Source organism: Podarcis pityusensis (assembly GCF_964106645.2).
Source record: "Podarcis pityusensis genome assembly, chromosome: 8".
Taxonomy (NCBI): Eukaryota; Metazoa; Chordata; class Lepidosauria; order Squamata; family Lacertidae; genus Podarcis; species Podarcis pityusensis.
Window position 1 is genome coordinate 88,165,653 of NC_138033.1, and position 18,640 is coordinate 88,184,292.

Below are 18,640 nucleotides of genomic sequence, written 5' to 3' on the forward strand. Positions count from 1 at the left end.
GGGGGTAATAGGCGCAGGTTACAGCAACAGCTGACATTTTTCCACCTTCGCCGCATCAAGCAGTTGGTCCCTTACCTTTCCTGACCTGACCTGACCACAGTGATCCATGCGACAGTCACCTCCAGGCTTGACTACTGTAATTTGCTCTACGCGGGGCTGCCCTTGAAGCTGTCCCAGAAACTCCAGCGGGTGCAGAATGCTGCAGCGAGGCTCCTCACGGGGTCTCTGCCATGGGAGCATATTCACCCAGTGCTTTTCCAGCTGCATTGGCTCCCGGTGGAGTACAGGGTCAGATTTAAGGTGCTGGTTTTGACCTTTAAAGCCCTTCACGGCCTAGGACCCTCGTACCTTCGGGACCGCCTCTCCTGGTATACCCCACGGAGGACCTTAAGGTCCATATATAGCAACACCCTAGAGGTCCCAGGCCCTAAGGAAGTTAGATTAGCCTCAACCAGAGCCAGGGCCTTTTCAACACTGGCTCCGGCCTGGTGGAACGCTCTGTGAGACCAGGGCCCTGCAGGATCTGATTTCTTTCCGCAGGGCCTGTAAGACAGAGTTGTTCCACCTGGCCTTTGGCTTAGAAACAGTTTGATTCCCTCCCCTTCTTTCTATTTCCTTTCTCCTCCTGTGAAGAGGCTGCATCCTAATGTTTAATGTTCTATTTTAATCTTTTTAAATTGTATTTTAATCAACATGTTTTTATTATTGGTTATTAGCCGCCCTGAGCCCGGTCTTGGCTGGGGAGAGCAGGGTATAAATAAAAATTTATTATTATTATTCTTAATAATAATAATAATAAATTTTATTTATATCCCGCCCTCCCCAGCCGAAGCTAGGCTCAGGGCGGCTAACAACATTCAAATAAACCAACATTCTAAAAACATTTCATTATAAAAATTAATTAAATCAAATTGATGGCAACCATTAAGCAAAATTCTGTGCAGATTGCCAGAGGAGGGAGTCAGGCTGCGCCCTGACCAAAGGCCTGGTGGAACAGCTCTGTCTTGAGCTAATAAAGGAAGGTCTTTGGTTGGTGAGCATCCAGGCCCCTTCTGCAGACTCCCTGGGTAGGGGTGGTCTTGGAGGTCCTGGGAGAAAGAAGTCTCACCTGTTTCCAAGTCCAAGCTGGGAGCATGAGTAAAACTCTGGCAGACTGGTTTTTTGCTCACCCTTCCTCTGGCAGCCGATGGCAGCTGTCAAAAAGGGAGCAGTGCAGTGGTGGTCAGTGGCAACTTCCTTGCCATTCACTTAGGCACACACAGTCTTCTTTACGGATGGGGGTATGCAAAATATTTAGAGATCCCTCTCCTACCCATAGCAGAAGTGGTTCCTTCAAATCATGTTCTTGATCATTACATTTATATTCCACCTTTCCTCCAAGGAGCTCTCCACTTTATCCTCAGAACAACCCTGTGAGGTAGGTTAGGCTGAGAGAGGGCGGCAGGACTGGTTAAGGGTTGCAGCTCCTGAGCCCTGGTCTCCCTGATCCCAGCATCTCTGTGTGGTTCTGCTTTGGCTTCCCCTTCCCTGCGCAAATGCACACACACACCTTTTCTAAAATTGTACTAGAATACAAGCCACCATTACACAAAAACGAGCCACTTATCTTCTAAGTAGTATCATTGCCTGGAAAATAAAAAACAATGTTGTGTTACTTTTGGGGAGGAATTTGCAAAATTTGTTGGAGACCAGCCTTAAGCATGAGAGAGAGAATAATGCTGAAAGTTAATGAAGCAGGAGGGCACCCCCGGCTCCCCATGTGGGCTGGAGCTGTTGGAGGTGGGGTCCAATGACTGGAGGGCTCCAGGTTCCCCATCCCTGAGCTAAGGGCTGCTTGGCTGGATCAGATCCAAAGTCCATGTGCTTCAGCACTCTGATCTCCCACCACAGCCAGCCACCTGCCCAAGGGAAACTTACAGACAATGTTGGTGGGCCTTTGCCAACCTGGTGCCCTCCAAATAATAAGAATAACAATTTCAGTAATTTTATTAGGGAGTTCCAGAGTATGGGTGCTGCCACACTAACTGATCAGTTTCTTACAAATGCAGAACAGGCGTCCTACGGCACCTGTAACAAAAGCCCCACGCAGAGCGCATGGTGGCAATCCAACCTTAAATTAACCACTGCATGAATGACTGACCGAGCCTTCCTGATCCAGGAACAGTCAAAGCTCTCATACCTGTTGCAGCTGGTAAAAGGTGCTACTAGCCCCTGAGGCTACTTTGGGTTCCAGGGACAAAGTTGGACCCAGAAGCACCCCCAGACTGTGAACCTGCTCCTTCAGAGGAAGTGCAGCCCCTCCAGGATAGGGAACTGCCCCAATTCTCAGACATGGGTGCCAGCCAACCAACCAACCAACCACAGTACCTTTGTCTTGGCAGGATTCAAGCTCAGCATGTTTTTCCTCCTCCATCTCACCCTTGTGTCCAGGCCAGGGACTGCTTGGCCTCTCCCAGTTCAGATGCTATGGAGAAATTGAGCTGAGCATCCTCAGCATACTCATGGTGTCTTATCCCAAAACTCCTGATGACCACTCCCAGCACCTTCCTATAGATATTAAATAGCACTGGAGATGAGATGGTGCCCTGTGTCGTAGCCACCAGGGGACTGAGAAGCATTCCCCTAACGCCACTCTCTGGACTCAGTCCAGGAGGCGGGACCAAAACCACTGCAGCACAAAATTCCCTGGAGCCGGTCCAGGAGGATAACATGGTCAGTGTCATTAAAAGCCAAAACGAGATCAAGATGCAGGAGCAGAGTCATAGTTTAATAAGGTTGGGCTGCTTTGGAGAGTTAGCACACAGCTTGGAAGCCGGCCACTACTGAATACTTGTCGTATGAGCACCCTTGGCTGGTAAAGCAATCAGAGTGAGACTTCTAAATGTGGAAAATGAGAAAGCGTATAGAATTATAGGGGAAACGTACTGGATAGGAAAGAGCTCCTATTCTAACTAGTTGTGAATCCAAAGGAGCCGTCCTTGCCCCTTGATCTCTGCAGCAGAGAGACCGTAGGAGGTTGTCCCCTCTCCTTTTCTGCTCCAGGAGGAAGCGGGAGAGGAAGCTTGAAGTTAGGTCAGCAACCCTAAGAATCAGTCTAACCTCAGAAGGAAGGCCAGCACAGGTGCAGAGGACAGTGAGAAAGTTTAAGAAGCTTGGAGGTCTACTTTCTCCCCATGCAAATGTGGTCAGCATTAATGCAAGCTGAGTTGCATCCCAACAGCTCGCTTGGTCCCATAGACCAGCGGCAGTGGGGAACAGCCAATGGGTCGGCCAAATGAGACCCCTGCCAGACTTCCCCAATGGACCCAGTTGGTTGGTTTGCACAAATCACACCCACATTGTGTGGCATCAGCTGCAGGACAGGTAATGGTGTCGTGTATTGTACTCAGTAGTGATCCAGAGCAGAATCTTTAAGATATGGTTAGCAGAGTAAAAACTTTAACATGTTGCAGGATTCCAAAAGAATAGACCAGAGGCAATTTCATTTCATCCAGCAGAGCTTTGCTGCTACTGAAGGCAAGTGAGCATAATGGTCACAAATCCAATACATTCAGGATTGGCACTGTCCATAAGAAATCCAGTTGCAGCAGACTTAACGTAAACTTACAATAACTTATAATAAGACTAAACCTTAACACTAAGCACACTATGTACAGAACATCACAGCAGAAGGAAAAGAGATAGAAAGAGAAAGTGAAGCCCAGACTCCTTCTGGTCTCTTATTATAGTCAGCATGACCTTGACAGAAAAGATAACAGAACCAGTTTAGGCCAGTTGTACTCAGCTTCCCTGAAGGAATAGCCCAAACATCATGAACCTCCTGCTTGTTTCTTTCACACAGAGAAACTTCCAGAACCCTCTTGAATTATTTAGGAAAGATCTCTACACATCATACACACAATACTTTCTGTACTAAGAAATGTAAACTGACAAAAGGCACATCTGCAAGAAGTGCCAGATTCAGGCCTGTTTGAATTTAGCACCTTTCCCTGTTGCAGTGTTTTCTGAAGGGATCTGATGCGCTCAAGAGCTCCCCATCACTAATGGGCGTATCCAGCCCTTTCCAAAAGCAACACGATGTGCCAAATTCAAGCAGTGCCGAAAGCAAAGCCATGGCTGCAAAGGAACAATTGGGAGCACACCCCCTGTCACAGACAGGCATTCTATGATGATGTCTACTCCACTGAGGCCTCATCCATAGCATACATTTAAAGCACTATGATACCACTTTAAACCGTCATGGCTTTCCCCAGAGAATTCTGGGAGCTGTAGTTCAGGGTACCAAGAGTTGTTAGGTGTTTCTTATTCCCCTCACAGAGCTACAATTCCCAGAGTTCCTAATGAAGAGGGATTGATTAGGACAACTCTCAGCTCCCAAAATTATTTGAGGGAAGCTATGACTGTTTAAGGGACGCGGGTGGTGCTGTGGGTTAAACCACAGAGCCTAGGACTTGCCGATCAGAAGGTCAGCGGTTCGAATCCCCGCGACGGGGTGAGCTCCCGTTGCTTGGTCCCTGCTCCTGCCAACCTAGCAGTTCGAAAGCACGTCAAAGTGCAAGTAGATAAATAGGTACCGCTCCACGAGAAGGTAAACGGCATTTCCGTGCGCTGCTCTGGTTCGCCAGGAGCGGCTAAGTCATGCTGGCCACATGATCCGGAAGCTGTATGCCGGCTCCCTTGGCCAATAAAGCGAGATGAGCGCCGCAACCCCAGAGTCGGTCACAACTGGACCTAATGGTCAGGGGTCCCTTTACCTTTATCTTTACCTATGACCGTTTTAAGTAGTATCGTAGTGCTTAAAATGTATAGCAGAAACCTAAAGTAGTCTAATATGTTATGAGCTAGTTTTAATTAATAAGAAACAATCACTTACCATTTGTTGGTTACTCAGTTCATTTGGGCTCATTGGCAGGAACTTTGAGAAGCCAGGAGCAGAAGAGGCCAGAATACCAAGGAAGCGGATAGACCCCTTCCTGTTCCCTTTTCCTTCTCACTTGTGAGATGACTTGGGATTTCACACCCACACCCCTCTTTCAATGGAATCTCAGTGGCTGAGGGAGGCAACACCTCTGAAGGGGCCTGAATGCCTAGGCCATGATCCTGGTGGCTGTTGAGAGCCCAAGCTGAGTGCCTGCAACACTGAGTTTCTGCTGTCCTTCCTTTGTAGGACCCTTGGTGTATTTCTTGCAACAAGTGGACCGAATTTTATCCAAAGTGAGCCCCTTTGCTGCAGCTGGCATTGTCGTGGGGACACTCTACTGGTCGGCTGTGACGTATGGGGCTGTCACTGTCATGCAGGTAAAGCAAAGGGGTGCAGGGAAAGAATGAATCAGATGGCCTTCAGCTCAGTCAGTAGCTTTGAAAGTCACTTGGAAATTTTATTATAATCGAGCAGTGGAGAAAATTTGTGAAATAAAATCATATGCAAGAAAGCTTAATGAGGCTGCACGGTTTAATCAGAATTGACAAAGGTTATGATTGATTAATCAGTGGGATAAAAAGGGGGGTGCATTCACACTATGATACCACCTTAAACAATCATGGTTTCCTGCAAAGAATTCTGGGAACTGTCAGTTGTTAAGAGTTGTTGGGAGACCCCTGTTCCCAGAGCTACCATTCCTAGCATGGTTAAACAGTCAGTTCCTCTTCACATGTAACTCTGTCCACTTTGGAGCTCTGTGAGAGAAAGTGTGTGTGTGTGTGTGTGTGTGTGCGTGCGCGCGCGCGCGCGCACGCGCCCTAACAACTCTCAGCACCCTTAACAAACTAAAACTTCCAGAATTCTTTGGGGGAAGCAATGACTGTTTAATGTGGTATCATAGTACTTCAGACGGTGCTGTGGTAGGAATCTGAAGCTATCCAGTAAGAATCTGACCATTTGGGTTATGTGAATGGAGTTTTATTCTCCTCGCTGATGAAGGCAGAAGCCACCTGGCCTGCCCCACTGCATTGCTGATCAGTCTCTTCTCCTTTGGCAGGTTGTTGGTCATAAAAAGGGCCTGGATGTGATGGAGCGGGCAGACCCCCTTTTCTTGCTCATGGGGCTCCCCACCATCCCTGTCATGCTGGTCCTGGGCAAGATGATCCGCTGGGAAGACTACGTGCTGCGGGTGTGGCGGAAATACTCCAGCAAGCTCCAAGCCCTGCAGGCCTTGGTGCCAGGTGAGTGCCACCCTCCGCTCACTCCTCCTGGCCTGGGCATTGGCCTGAAGTTGATGGGCCGGGAGACCAGCATGAGGCAGGCTTCCCCTGGACTCTGCATTTGGAAGGAAAGGTGGGCCAACCACAATTTATGGTATGCGGATGAATCCCTCCTACAAAACAGTGGCAATTGGCAGCACCCTAGGACAGCTTTGTCCAACTTGGTGCCGCTGCCCTCCCACTGTTTTTGACTACAATTCCCATTGGCCTCAGCCAGCTGGTGGGAATTGTAGTCAGAAGCAGTGGGAGGGCACCAGGTTGGACAAAGCTGAACTATTCATGGAATTCACAAGAATATGGATTTCTCACAGCCATCCTGCTTCCAGACTAGTTACTGGGCAGAGCACAGCTCTGCATCTGGGGCAGCAGGACAAAAAAGCAGATCCCCCATTCCTTGTCCTTTTTGTAAGCCAAGAGCCTACCTGTATACATAGCTTTGCCAGTGGGAGTTGAATGGCATCTGGAGTTATGGACTATTCTGCTTGGCAACAGCAGCACACACAACAAGTAACTGCAATTGCCATGAGCTGCAGCATGAACTGATCCCTCTAATCCATGTGCAGTGGAAGGAAGGGCAGAGGCAAGGCATGTTCCTCCATTGTGCAGAATAATAGTAATCAACAACAGCAACAAATTTGCACCAAGCAAAGTTTGCTGTCTGTCCAAATCATGCCAAATATTCATGTTTGCATTTTTTTATTCTGCAGCTGTTCTTATTTTTATTAAACAGATTTTTAGCTCTCACCATGTTTTTCCTAATCTCTCTTGCATCCTCAGGGATCAGCCGCCCTGTTCCGCACATCCCTCTCGCCGAGTCGCGCTACCAGAGTGACCACCTCTCCATCTCGCGCACGCTGTGCGGGGCCCTGGTCTTCCCCACCATTGCCAACCTAGTTGGCAGAGTCACCTTCCGCAGGGTGAACTCCAGCCTCCAGCGTACCATCCTGGTGAGTGGAGAGACTGGGGAAGGAACTCTGGAGTCAACTTGGTGCAATACTTGGGTCAGAATTCAAGTATTTGAAGGAATCACTCCCATTCTTGGTTCGACGTAGCATCCCTGCCACAGCACCCTAATGCTGCTAGCCATGGTGGGAAGGCTGGGACAGCCCTCGGGTTAGCTGGCACAGCACATAGTTCATATGCAGAAGGTTTGGTGCACTGGCACCTCTGGGTAAAAGGATCTCAAACAGCCAGGCTGGGAAGGACCTTTGTTGGAGATGATGCCCATTGGATTAGACTCAGCTTCTCCAACCTGGTGTCCTCCAGAAGTTTTGGACTACAACTCCCACCAGCCTGGCGCCATATGGCTGTGCTGGTTGAGGCTGGTGAAAGTTGCAGTTCAGTCCATCAGGAAGGCATGCAGCCGCCAAGGTGCTGGGCCATATGGACCGATGGACCTGTTTGTGGGATGCTCTCGCCAAGGAGGCTTGCCTGGCACTTTCATTGCATATCTTTAGGCACCAGGCAAGAACATGCCTCTTCTCCCAGGCCTTTGGCCAATTGAACGATATACAGCGTTTTAAACTGGGGGGGGTTATTGCTTTGTTTATTATTATGTTATCCATGTGTTTTTATACTGTGATCTTCGGATGGAGGGTGGTATATAAATTTAATAAGTAACAATAATGGTCTGACTCGATAGAAGGAGCTCCACATTTCCACTTTTCTTTCTGGATTTATATCTTGCCTCTCCATCATTTAGGTCTTCCCTCTTTTTTTAGGTGGTTTGAAAACATATGTTAGCACAGTTGTTTTCAGTCTGAGGGGGCAGGGGGAGGCCTCCATACTGCAGAACCTGGAGGAAGCCTGTCGATCCCTTTTGTCTTAAGCCAGGAGTCACCAACTTGCGTCCCCCAGATATTTTTGGAGAGACACCAGCTCCTATCATCCCCAACCACTGGCCATGGGGATGGGGGCTGGTGGGAGCTGGAGTCTCACAGCACTGGGAGGGCACCATGTTGGCTGTTACAGAAGGCCAGTCCCCTCTGGTATCCCCCTCAGGTGATGCTTCTGCTGCCTCAGTGGGAGAGAGGGCTCCTTCCTACAGCGCCACTGAAAGTGCTCAGTCTGAGGCATGGAAGACCAGATGCACCTGGCACCTTCCACCTCGGAACTGTTTCCATTCAAGCTGGTCATTATAAGAACCACAATTTTACTTTAAGAATTGGCCCCCATGTTTTCTTTTTTCTTCTTCCCTCCCTGGCCCTTTTTTCTTTTGTGCTGTGCCTTTTAGATTGTAAGCCTGTGGGGAAAGGGCTGTTTTGTTTTAACTGATTGCTTCTGGCCGAAGAGCCATGTATAAATGTTCTAAAGGAAAAGGAAATCCTGGACTGGAGCAGATAATGATGATCTGGCTGCTTCCCTCTGTCAATCAGACTCCTCTCAGGAAGGGGCTTGAGGGAACTGCTCTCTCCTCCCTCCCATACCGAGTGGTGGTTCACATGGACCTGCCTCTCCAATGCTCAGAAGGCAAAAGAGGTGGTTTGAGGCTCTTAACTTCACCTACCCCTCCTTTTCTCTGTTTCCCTGCCAGGGGGGCATTGCTTTTGTGGCCCTGAAGGGAGCCCTGAAGGTCTACTTTCGCCAGCAGCAGTACCTGATCCAAGCCAACCGGCGCATCCTCAACTTTGTGGAGAAAGGGGACATGGAAAGGAACTCCACTCAGCTTGATGAGGACAGCGGCAGTGAAGCAGGGCTCAGCTAGGGCAGGAAAGGCACCCATGCACGCTCAAGAGACACACACACCGCTCCAAAGCTCCTCCAAAGAAACTGGATTCCTCTCTGGGATGGATTTTAGGCCAGTCGACTCCTCTCCCAAGAGGAAGCACTCTGGGCTTTGCTGCTGTGGTTTGCGGAGAGGGCGAGGTGCTCCATTTAGGCCGGACTGGGCAAAGTCTGCTTCTTCTTAAGCTGGTGGTTTATCGGCAGTCTGGCTCTTTGACTCTCTTCTGCCTGGTTGCTCCCCTTGCACGGGGCTGTGCTCTGATCTCTTTGTAAACCAGGAGTTAAATAAAGGAGTCAAGCTGTAAGTGTCCTCTTTGTGACCATGGAGAATTGCTACTGCTGCTTCACTTGGTTTATTGAAGAACAATGCAGAGGTTTGCTTTTCTTATCCCGCCTTCCCCAGCCCAGTGTCCTCCTGGTGCTACAGGGCTACAACCCCCCTCAGACTCAGCTGGCACAGCCAGTGGGTCAGGGCGGCGGGACAGAGGGGTCCAGCAGCATCTGGAAGGCTGCAGCTTCTCCCGACCCCCGTCCTGAGGCAGCTTGGCATGGGGAAAAGGCTAGCCAGTCTCCTGCCAGGGGTGCAAAGAGATGGTGCAGCTCAGGTCTTTTTGGAAATGCAACTCTCTGATTATGAAATCCTCTCTCCTCCCCACCCCCAGTACAGCCAACTTGGTCCAGTCCCAGCTCCATCAGCCCTCATGAGAGTTGTCATTCAGAATGTCTGTCCAATACTCCACACATGCAGCTCTGCTGGCGCAGGGGGACTCCCTCTTCCTCTCCCCCCCCCCCCCGTGCACCCCCAAATCTGCTCTGAAGGGCCCTCTTGCACAAGCCCTTCTAGGCCTTGGAGAGAAGCAAGTTCTTATTGGTGCCAAGCTAAAAAGTATTTCAGGATCAGACCCTGTGCTAGCAAGTGCTGCCTCTCAGCCTAGAATGATTGATGCACAGAACCTGGAGTTGGCAGTTACAATGCCCAGCCCATCCTCAAAGGACAATGCCCACTGCTGAACTGGAGCAAGTGTTGTTGCGTTTTCTCCAGTTTGACATTTTTTCCGATTAAGCACAAAACAGCAGGTTTGGGGGGGGGGGGGGAAGCGGCAGGGCCATGCCTAGAGAGCATGAGGCAAGTGGGAAACGGCTTGGGCTCTTGCTTGCCAGGCCTGGGGCAAGGGCGGACGAGTCCAAAGACTGAGGAGGAGGAAGCTGACTGGCAACTCCCCACAGGCTGCAAGTAATAAAAGGAAGTGGAGGCTAAGCGAGGGCAGGCTGGGGTGGTGGGGCAGGGTCCCATTTGCCCTCTGTAAAAGTGGCCCCAGCAGCCCATAGCAGCAGCTGGCTTTGGCACTGCATACGACACCCCCATGGAATCCAGCTGTTTACAGAAGGGAAAGGTCCCCCACCCCACGTTATCAGCTGATATCTATTCACAAATTAAGAGGGCAAGGAGAAAGCAGGCAGGCAGCCCAGCATTACAAACTCCAGCGCTAGAGATGGTCTAGTCAATTGTCACAGAAGGCCAGATCTTCTACCTTTTGTTCGTGGGACTAGACCAGAGGAGGCCCAAAGCTTTTTTTTATGGCATACCATTAAGGAGCCACTATGGTCTCCCCCACCCAGAATTCCTTGAGAAGAAGGATTGGCTGTTATTTCGGGGGGGGGGGCGGAGAGAGGGGCTTCTAACAATTCTCAGCTCCCTTAACTTAACAGGTTGCAGGGATTCTTTGGGAGCAGCCAATACTGTTTAAAGTGGCACCATAGCGCTTTGAATGCATGGTGTGAGGGTGGTCTTTGAGCCAATCAGGGTGTCTCAGCCTGGCCAACCTTGCAGGGTTGTTTTGAAGATAAAACAGGGAGGGCACAGAACCATGTACACCACCTTGAACTCCTTGGGTGGAAAGGTGGGATATAAATGCCATACAAATAACTGCCAGTTTTTTCATCTTGCTAAGAGTCGCAACCTGGTGCCTCCCAGATGTTTTGGTCTCTGGCTCCCATCAGCCCCAGCCAGCATGTTATGTCATTCAAAACATCTGGTTGGGGAAGACGATGCAAGATTATTGGGGGAGGGGGTGTTTGGACAGGATGAGAAAGAAGCATCTATCAGGGAGACCTCTAGAGAGGTTAAAAGCAACAAAAAAGGCTTTTATGGGTATGTTCATAGCAAAAGGAAGAACAAAGAAACAGTGGGGTCACTCAGAGGAGAAGATGGTGAAATGCAAACAGGGGACACAGAAAGGGCTGAACTTCTCAATGCCTTCTTTGCCTCAGTCTTCTCCGATAAAGAAAACAATGCCCGACCTGAAGAATTTGGAGCAAATGATTCAGCAGAGGAAACACAGCCCAGAATAACTAAGGAGATAGTACAAGAATACTTGGCTAGTTTAGATGTATTCAAGTCTCCAGGGCCAGATGAACTGCATCCAAGAGTATTAAAAGAACTGGCAGATGTGATCTCAGAACCACTGGCAGTCATCTCTGAGAATTCCTGGAGAACAGGCGAAGTCCCAGCAGACTGGAGGAGGGCAAATGTCCCTATTTTCAAAAAAGGGAAAAGAGAGGACCCAAATAATTACCGCCCAGTCAGTCTGACATCAATACCAGGGAAGATTCTGGAGCAGATCATTAAGCAAACAGTCTGTGAGCACCTAGGAAGGAATGCTGTGATCACCAATAGTCAGCATGGATTTCTGAAAAATAAGTCATGTCAGACTAACCTGATCTCATTTTTTGACAGAATTACAAGCCTGGTAGATGAAGGGAACGCAGTGGATGTAGCCTACCTTGATTTCAGCAAGGCATTTGACAAGGTGCCCCATGATATTCTTGTAAAGAAGCTGGTAAAATGCGGTCTTGACTATGCTACCACTCAGTGGATTTGTAACTGGCTGACGGACCGAACCCAAAGGGTGCTCATCAATGGTTCCTCTTCATCCTGGAGAAGAGTGACTAGTGGGGTGCCACAGGGTTCTGTCTTGGGCCCGGTCTTATTCAACATCTTTATCAACGACTTGGATGATGGACTCAAGGGCATCCTGATCAAATTTGCAGATGACACCAAACTGGGAGGGGTGGCTAACACCCCAGAGGACAGGATCACACTTCAAAACGACCTTGAAAATTAGAGAACTGGGCCAAAACAAACAAGATGAATTTTAACAGGGAGAAATGTAAAGTATTGCACTTGGGCAAAAAAAATGAGAGGCACAAATACAAGATGGATGACACCTGGCTTGAGAGCAGTACATGTGAAAAGGATCTAGGAGTCTTGGTTGACCACAAACTTGACATGAGCCAACGGTGTGACGCGGCAGCTAAAAAAGCCAATGCAATTCTGGGCTGCATCAATAGGAGTATAGCATCTAGATCAAGGGAAGTAATAGTGCCACTGTATTCTGCTCTGGTCAGACCTCACCTGGAGTACTGTGTCCAGTTCTGGGCACCACAGTTCAAGAAGGACACTGACAAACTGGACCGTGTCCAGAGGAGGGCAACCAAAATGGTCAAAGGCCTGGAAACGATTCCTTATGAGGAACGACTAAGGGAGCTGGGCATGTTTAGCCTGGAGAAGAGGAGGTTAAGGGGGTGATATGATAGCCATGTTCAAATATATAAAAGGATGTCACATAGAGGAGGGAGAAAGGTTGTTTTCTGCTGCTCCAGAGAAGCGGACACGGAGCAATGGATCCAAACTACAAGAAAGTAGATTCCACCTAAACATTAGGAAGAACTTCCTGACAGTAAGAGCTGTTCGACAGTGGAATTTGCTGGCAAGGAGTGTGGTGGAGTCTCCTTCTTTGGAGGTCTTTAAGCAGAGGCTTGACAACCATATGTCAGGAGTGCTCTGATGGTGTTTCCTGCTTGGCAGGGGGTTGGACTCGATGGCCCTTGTGGTCTCTTCCAACTCTATGATTCTATGAGGGTGGTGCAGAAGCTCAGTGGTAGAGGTTTTCTTACAATCAAACAGTATATAAATTTTGTTAAATGAATAAGACAGCAAGATAGTTGAATTAATGATGAGGGTTATGGACAGCCAAGCTGCTTCACTGAGAATAACAGCCCATGGCATAGAACCCAGAGTCATGGGAGAACCTCCAACTTTTGCCTGCTGAACTCATCCACCCTTTAATTAAAAAATAGTAAAAGTGCATTCCTACTTGGCCACAAGGTGGTACTGGTGGTCTAACGAATGACACCTAAGGTTTCTCTCCCACGTTTCCAAATAATTGGGTTTAAGGGTGCTGCCGGAAAGGTGTTTATTGTGGGATTGGTGCTCCTCACGCATACAGGTTTTTCATAGCATCCACATGGTATTGTGGGCATCAAAATGCCAGCCTGCATTCTAATCCCCCCCCCCGTCCCGTTTAATCCGATATACATTTTCCACTGAAAATCCAATAAGGTTTTTTTTTATAAAAACAGAAAACAAAAACCAAACCTGTTGCCCTTGTCATATTAAGCTCCTAACTGGAAGCACGTTAAGTTATGTTACCCAGCCAACAGAACAAGTAAAGTAAAGGTAAAGGAACCCCTGACTGTTAGGTCCAGTCGCGGACAACTCTGGGGTTGCAGCGCTCATCTCGCTTTACTGGCCGAGGGAGGCTTCCAGGTACAGCTTCCGGGTAATGTGGGTCATGACTAAGCTGCTTCTGGCGAACCAGAGCAAGGCATGGAAACGCCGTTTACCTTCCCGCCGGAGCGGTACCTATTTATCTACTTGCACTTTGACATGCTTTCGAACTGCTAGGTTGGCAGGAGCAGGGACCGAGCAACGGGAGCTCACCCCGTTGCGGGAATTCGAACTGCCAACCTTCCGATCGGCAAGTCCTAGGCTCTGTGGTTTAGGGCTTTTAGAGCTTTTGAGCTACACAGAGTTCGTCTTATCCAGTGGAGTGGAATTGGTAGCTTGGGGGGTGGGCAGGATTATGGATACAATTTTCATAAGGATTGCCTGACTAGATTAAACTAAGGTCCATTGAGTCTAGCATTCTTCCAGACAGATATTTTGTGATGGGCTCATATTTTGGAATGCCCTGCCCAAGGAAATGTGTATTGGCGTTTAGGAAAACCCTGAATTCTGGTGGCTTTATGATAGTTACAGTCAACTGTTTTCTCTGCTACACTTGCTTTATTGGTTTATCTTAAATCATGGGGCTTTAATGTTTTTTCCTGAAGTGTTGAAATTCACCCCCGCATTAACTCATCATTGGCAAACCCTCTGTGAAGGGGAGCCTGACTGCTGCATCCGACTCTCATACCTGCCTTCTAACCAGGAAACTTGGAACAGCAACCAGCCATTTATGGGGTGGGGGGTGTTGTTCAATTCATCTCCCGTCTTCCCTGACCATTGGTCATGCTGTCTGGGGCTGATGGGAGCCGGAGTTGAACAATATCTGGAGGACATACATTTCCCCACCCCCGGTCTAAGGGGATTGGGTGGCCCTGCTTGCAATGCCTCTCCCCCAGTAGGCCCTCCCTCCCCATTCCATCTCATTGTTTGTGCTTGATTTAGATGCTTCCAGCAGTGCAACCCACATTGGGCACCCTAGTTCCGCATGGTTGCTAAGTGACAAGTCCCTGTGATCTGGCTCAGGACTGAATCATTTCCCCCACCCTGGGGCCCACCATTCCATACACGTATCCACCAGCCCACCCCCCACCCCAGTCCTCCGCAGCATCCTTTTTTAACATCATTTCTTGGTTCCTTTTCCTTCCCTGCTGCCCATTTATTTCAAGGCGGCTGCCACAGGAGAATGCCCTTGAGGGATTGTCCCCATAGGAAGGGATGCTCTGGGTTTTCTGCCTTGAGCACTGAAATGTCACTGGCCATCCCCAGCTCCCGCACCTGTGAAAAGCTGGCAAGGGAGGCACAAAATTGGCAAGCGGAGGGAGAGGAGGGAGGGGCTGCTCTTGATTTAACTTGGCCTTTGGAGGCCAAGAGAGCGGAGCAGTAAAGTGAATTATGCCACCTTGGTCCACTGGAGTAGGAGAGATCTGAGAGGTGCCTTCACATGCCTTGGAAAGAGCTGTTTTGTTTTCATTAGCTGGGAAGGGACAGACACACATGGAGGTGGAAGCTGTTCCAAATAAACCAGAGCCAGACTCCTTTACCCTGGACCCTTTGCAGATCTATTTAAAAAACTCCAAGCTCCTCAAGTGCGGAGAACTATATTTTTCACTTATGCTATTCTATAATGCAGAATTTGCCAAAATATCAGGGATTTGAATCATGCTATTCCACCCCCCTGAATTAAAACTGGACACACATTTCTCCCTTGCACCTGAAAAGGCTTTTGAGTGTGAAAGCGTCAGAATTGCTCTGTGTTTCTGTGTGAGTCACTATTCTGAGTATTTTCGCTGTTTGGAAGGAGCCAAGGGCATCTAGAGGCACAGTGGGTGGCTAGCTGAGTGGGGAGAGCACTTACTTCAGACTTTGCTGGGCCTCTAATTGTTTAGTTTGTGTATTTCTTATGCACATGAGCAGTTCTGTTGCAGCAAATCTCTCTCCCCACCACCTACCTACCTACCTGCCTGCCTGCTTGCACTTACAGGCTACCCTTCACTCTGTCATCTCATGGTGGGTTATTACAGGATTATATAGTGCTAAGTTAAAGTCACTTAGTGGTACACCTGTTCTGCTGGAGAATGTTTGTTGTTGCCCAAAAGGATGCATAAGTAGGATGCTTTGCTGCACTATAGATGGTGTGATCTATTGCACATAGAGTTTCTGCTAGCACACCTGATGCATTGGAGTCCTCTGGAGAGCAATATAAAAAGTCACCCATCCAAAAATAGATCACCTGACATCCATAGAATCATAGAATTGCAGAGTTGGACGGCACCCAAAGGTGATCCCTTCCAACCCTACAATTCTCTAATTCAAGGGTAGGCAAACTAAGACCCAGGGGCCGGATCAGGCCCAATTGCCTTCTCAATCCGGCCCATGGATGGTCTGGGAATCAACATGTTTTTACATGAGTAGAATGTGTCCTTTTATTAAAAATGCATCTCTGGGTTATTTGTGGGGCTTAGGAATTCATTCATTCCCCCCCCAAAAAAAAATATAATCCGCCCCCCCAAGGTCTGAGGGACAGTGGACCAGCCCCTGCTGAAAAAGTTTGCTGACCCCTGCTCTAATTCCTCCACATGACCCGTTCACTCAGAATTCCTCCTGATTTGCTTGCACAAAGCTTACATGGTGCTTGGAGTATGTTCTTTTGTGAACAGGTTATGCATCTTCCAATTAATAATTTATTCATCCCACTCCTTTCTGTGCATTTCCTTGTCACCTTCCTAACTCCAAAAAAGTCCTTTAAAAATAAATAAAGTGCATTTGTTGCATCAGGGTGACAGCAAGCTTTAATCTGTTACAATTGGAAAAACCTAAATTTCTGGAATGCAGAGCTACAAAATAGCAACAATCTGGAGGAGGCACCCTAGGACAGCTTTGTCCAACCTGGCGCCCTCCCGCTGTTTTTGTCTACAATTCCCATCAGCCTCAGCACAGTTCCTTGGGTCCAGGGGAAGGTGTCTGCGAGGGTCTTGGCTCTGCTTCCACAGACCAGCTTCCCGCTCAGGAGTCCCTGGCCCCCAGACTCAGGGTTGGAGGCAGAAAACTGGTCCAGCTCCTCAGCCCTCAGGTGATGCTGAGCCTCTCACTTGGTGTCCTTGTCTGTGCTGGTTTCTGGGGTCATAAGAAGGAACCTTTTACAATGCCTACTCAGCAGTAGGTTCATTCAAAAAATGTCCACGCTTTCCTCACCTTTCTCCCTTTAATTAGTAAGCTTCTGCCTGCCCCATTCCTTTAAAACAGCTTCTATCCCCGTGACTATTTTCTCCCTATTAATATGCATATCCATGACATTCCTGAATTGTTCGTTAATTAGGGGCTTCAGTTATTGATTTCCTCTTTCCAATTGTTCAGTAATTCAGTTTAGTTTCACGTTTATGAGAGCAATTCTGCAATTGCAGGGGTCTCCAGGCTAAAAGGGTGGAAAGTTCACCTGGCGCCTTCATTATACACCTTTAGGCACCAGGTAAAAATGTCCTTTTTAACCAGGCCTTTGGTTGACCTGATTTACATCCTTTACCCTTTTAAAATGTGGCTCTTTTGGGGGGGTTTATTGGGTTATTGTTATTGTTTTTATTTTATACATTGTGATATTTTCTGTGAACTGCCCTGAGACCTCCAAGTATAGGGTGGTATATAAATTCTAATAATAATAATAATAATAATAATAAATGTTTTGGATAAATAGCATTTTAATAACTATCTCCTGGGGGCAACAGGAAGTAATTAAGGGGCAATCCAAGTGGGGACAGGAAGGAACTCAGTAAAGGGCAGGAGTTATTTGAAAAGAAAGGAGCAAGAGGAACGATATTGTTATGAGCTGGAGTTATGTATGCTAAGACCCTTCTAACCAGCAAATGTTAAAATATAAGGCAGGCTGTCTTCCTGATGAGGTGATGGCCTGTGTGATGGCCCATTAAGGGGAACAAAGGAAAGGGGTTCTGTGGGAGATGACAAATTGGTGGGGGTGGGGCCCCTCCCACAACTCACAGATAGTTAGAAGGAAAAAGGTAGAGTTGAAAAGAAGCGAGCTGGAGATCCCCTCCATTGCAGGCTCAGGTTGTATATCTGCGTAAATAAACGCATGATAAATATATCATGAAGACGCCACAGCCTCTGCTGTGCCTCTTTCTAATAGGAAACATGAACCCTGGGCTGCATCAATAGGAGTATAGCATCTAGATCAAGGGAAGTATTAGTGCCACTCAGTGGCGTAGCGTGGGGGGTGCCAGGGGTGCCGGCCGCACCGGGCGCAACTTCTGGGGGGGGCGCGAGTCCAGAGGGAAGGGGAACGCCCCTCGCTCAGCCCGCGCATCCCTCGCCCGCCGGCAGCTTCTCCTCCTCGCCTCGCTCAGCGCCGCCGCCGCGGATGCCGCCCAGACCCCCCAGCGCCCAGGGCCATTTCCCGGGGAGCCTCCTCTGGCACATGCCCCGCGCAGGAGGAGGAGGGGGAGGCGGCTCCGGGATGCTCCCTCCCGCCCCGGGAGGCAGAACGCAACGCACAACACACACACACCCTGTCGCCCCCGCGGCAGAGCAAGGCAGCCAGACGCGGAGCAGGGAGAAAGGCTTGGGCTCACCTTGGGGCAGCCTCCGGAGAAGCGAGTCCCGAGGAGGAGGAGGAGGAGGAGGAGGAGGAGGAGGAGAAGCCGCCGCTGCCGCTGCCGCCGCCGCCGTGCGCCCCCAGCACCGGGAGAGAGGCCGCTGGCCGCCCGGCGGGCCGTGGTTCCTTCCTCCGTCGGGCGCCCAAGGGGAGGGGGCTTTGGCTGCCTCGGCCCGCGGGGGCTCCACAAATAATAAATTTAATAAATTCCTTTTTTTAAAATAAGATATTTATTAAAGTTTTCAATTTTATACAAAGAGAAAAATGCAAAAAATAGAAAAAATATATATTAAAAACACATAAAATTCACAACTTATTTTTCAATAACATATTTCCCTGACCTCCTCATACCTCCCCTTCTTGTTTTCTAGTTCAAATTATTTGTTCAGCAAATCCTTATCTCATAGCATTACCGCTAAATAACACCTTATTTTCTATCCAAGTTCTTGAAACTTAAACTTTTACTTTAAAAAACCATTTTTTCATAACCTTTTATACCATTACAGCTAGAAACCACTTAACGTAATTTCAATCCAACATCA

The 18,640-nt window shown here is 48.6% G+C and overlaps 1 protein-coding gene across 3 annotated transcripts in view; it reads left to right on the forward strand.

Moving 5' to 3' along the window:
* LOC308483882 (E3 ubiquitin-protein ligase MARCHF5-like) overlaps positions 1-9,230 on the forward strand; it is a 112,254-nt gene extending 103,024 nt beyond the window's left edge. For all 3 annotated transcript variants that reach the window (XM_081018183.1, XM_081018181.1, XM_081018182.1), the window contains 4 exons: positions 5,168-5,298; positions 5,979-6,162; positions 6,979-7,148; positions 8,735-9,230. In XM_081018183.1, coding sequence (XP_080874309.1) covers positions 5,168-5,298; positions 5,979-6,162; positions 6,979-7,148; positions 8,735-8,905 — 656 coding nt within the window. In that variant the 3' untranslated portion in view covers positions 8,906-9,230. The remainder of the gene's footprint in view (positions 1-5,167; positions 5,299-5,978; positions 6,163-6,978; positions 7,149-8,734) is intronic.
* Positions 9,231-18,640: the final 9,410 nt, after the last annotated feature.